The 2,365-nt window shown below is 40.0% G+C and overlaps 1 protein-coding gene across 1 annotated transcript; it reads left to right on the forward strand.

Moving 5' to 3' along the window:
• The first annotated feature begins 409 nt into the window (after positions 1 to 409).
• Positions 410 to 1,189, forward strand: LOC149226557 (uncharacterized). The gene has a single exon (XM_089380230.1). The coding sequence runs from the start codon at positions 410 to 412 to the stop codon at positions 1,187 to 1,189; it is 780 nt and encodes a 259-aa protein (XP_089236356.1).
• Positions 1,190 to 2,365: the final 1,176 nt, after the last annotated feature.

The raw sequence follows: 2,365 nt of genomic DNA on the forward strand, positions 1-2,365 counted from the left end.
ACAATTATACAAAGAAACATTCCAGAAATATAAGGAGAAGAAAGGTAGCACCTCAGAGATTCAAATGGATCAAGCAGGGACGCAAGGGAACCAGAGCCTGGGAATGGACGGTACTGGCAAGGGGGGCAGAAAGAGAGGAAGACGAACATTAAATGAAACCATACAAGCAGTTGGAGAAATATTGGTAAATTCAGGAAGGGTTATACCTCTATCAGAGGTATTTCAACAACCACCAAAGAAGTTATAAATGATAGTCACGAGCTGGAATATCAGAGGGCTAAATAGTAAGGGTAAGCAGAGGTACTTAAAGGAAAGACTGAAGAAAGATAAACCGAGCATAATGATAATCCAGGAAAGGCATCAACAGATGGTAGAAATTATGAAAAGAAATAAACTACAATATGAGGTAATGGCTCAAGATGCGGATGGAACAGCAGGGGGTCTGGCAATCCTCTGGAACCCTGAGGAGGTATTATTTGAAAATTGGATCAGCTTCCCCAGAATCCTCACAGGCCTGTTCAGATTGATAGGATCAGAGGAGCGAATACTCATTTCAGGAGTCTATGGACTGCATATCCCAAGAGAACGGAAGAACTTTCTCAAGGATATGCAAGCTATTAGAAGAATTCTCCCTGGAACACTGTGGATAGTAGGAGGAGATTTTAATATGATTAGAACGATAGACGAAAAGAAAGGTGGCTTAAGGAGACCAGATCAGAACATGGAGGAGTTTAATGAGATGATCACAGAACAGAGGTTGGTGGATATACCTACAACTAATGGCGTACACACATGGAACAATAGGAGGGGAGGAAGAAATCAAATTGCTTCTAGATTAGACAGGTTCCTTCTATCTGAACAAATTTTGAACCGGGATGTGTTTATAGAAGCTAAAATTCTGTCGGCTTTAGGCTCGGACCACTGGCCGATTAGATTGGAAATCGATATCAAGAAGAACATTGGTAAGAAACCATTCAGATTCAAGGCATTTTGGCTTAGAAACCCTCAATTCTTACACAAAATAGAAGAATGGTGGACCCAGAGTAAAGTGAAAGGGAACGGGAAGATGCATACTATCCATCTGAAACTCAAAGAACTCAAAGGGAAAATAAAAAAATGGAATAAGGAAGAGTTTGGGAACATCATGGAGGAAAAACAAAAATTAGAGAAAGAAATGGAGGAAATATAGCAAAAAATAATTCTAGAAGGGAGGGATGAGGAAAGAAGCAAAGAGGAAGGAAGAATAATAGGCCAACTTGAAGAAAGAAGGAAACAGGAAGAGATTCTGTGGAGACAAAAATCTAGGATAAACTGGTTACGCGAAGGAGAAAGAAACACTAAGTTTTTCCATCAAGCCATGATCCAGCACAAACAAAGGAACATGATCTTCTCCATTAAAAATGCAGAGGGGGAAAGGATAGTAGAACAAGAAACAATTGAGAAAATATTGGTGGAACACCACAAAGAGATACTCACTGAACCACAAAAATATCGGGGATTAGCCATAGAATGGATCTGTAAGGAAATCCCTAAAATAATAACAGATGAGCAGAATAAGGCTTTGATGAGGGCAGTTACTTTAGAAGAGGTGGAAGAAATTGTGATGGATATGAGTAAGAACAAAGCTCCAGGAGCAGATGGATATACCGTGGAGTTTTATCAAGCAGGGTGGCACTTTCTTGGCAAAGAAGTCCTGGAGGAAGTAGAGGAATCACGAATGAAGCAAAAGGTAGGGCCAGGTATCAATTCAACCTTTATTACCTTGATCCCTGAGAGTGATAATTCAGAAAATGCTCAAGGTTTTCGCCCAATAGCCCTATGCAATGTCATATATAAAATCTTAGCCACTCTGATAGCAAAAAGATTAAAGCCTCTACTTCTGAATATAATTTCACCAGAGCAAACTTGATTTGTGGAGGGGCGACAAATTCTTGATAGGTTAGTAGTATCACACGAAATGGTACACTCACTAAAATAGAAAAGCAGAAAGGAATGATGATGAAGCTAGACTTGTCAAAAGCCTATGATCGTTTAAGCTGGAAATACCTCAGAGCGGTTCTTGGAGCCTATGGATTTAGCAGCAGGTGGATAGAGTGGGTATACAGCATGATATCAACCCCGAACTTCTCAATATTATTAAATGGGGTTCCTACGGCAACCTTTAGAGCTACTAGAGGAATTAGGCAAGGGGATCCTATTTCTCCATTCCTATTCATAATGGCAGCAGAAGGTCTCGGAAGATACTTCAAAAAAGAGTTGAGGGAAAAGAAAATCAAAGGCTTAAAGCTATGGGGAAACAATTTGCCTATCACTCACCAGCAGTTTGTTGACGATATTATGCTATTCTGTGAGGTCTCAGTAAAAG

The sequence above is a fragment of the Pinus tabuliformis genome, chromosome J (assembly GCF_031772625.1).
Source record: "Pinus tabuliformis cultivar Carrire ecotype Pingquan chromosome J, CPIR1, whole genome shotgun sequence".
Taxonomy (NCBI): Eukaryota; Viridiplantae; Streptophyta; class Pinopsida; order Pinales; family Pinaceae; genus Pinus; species Pinus tabuliformis.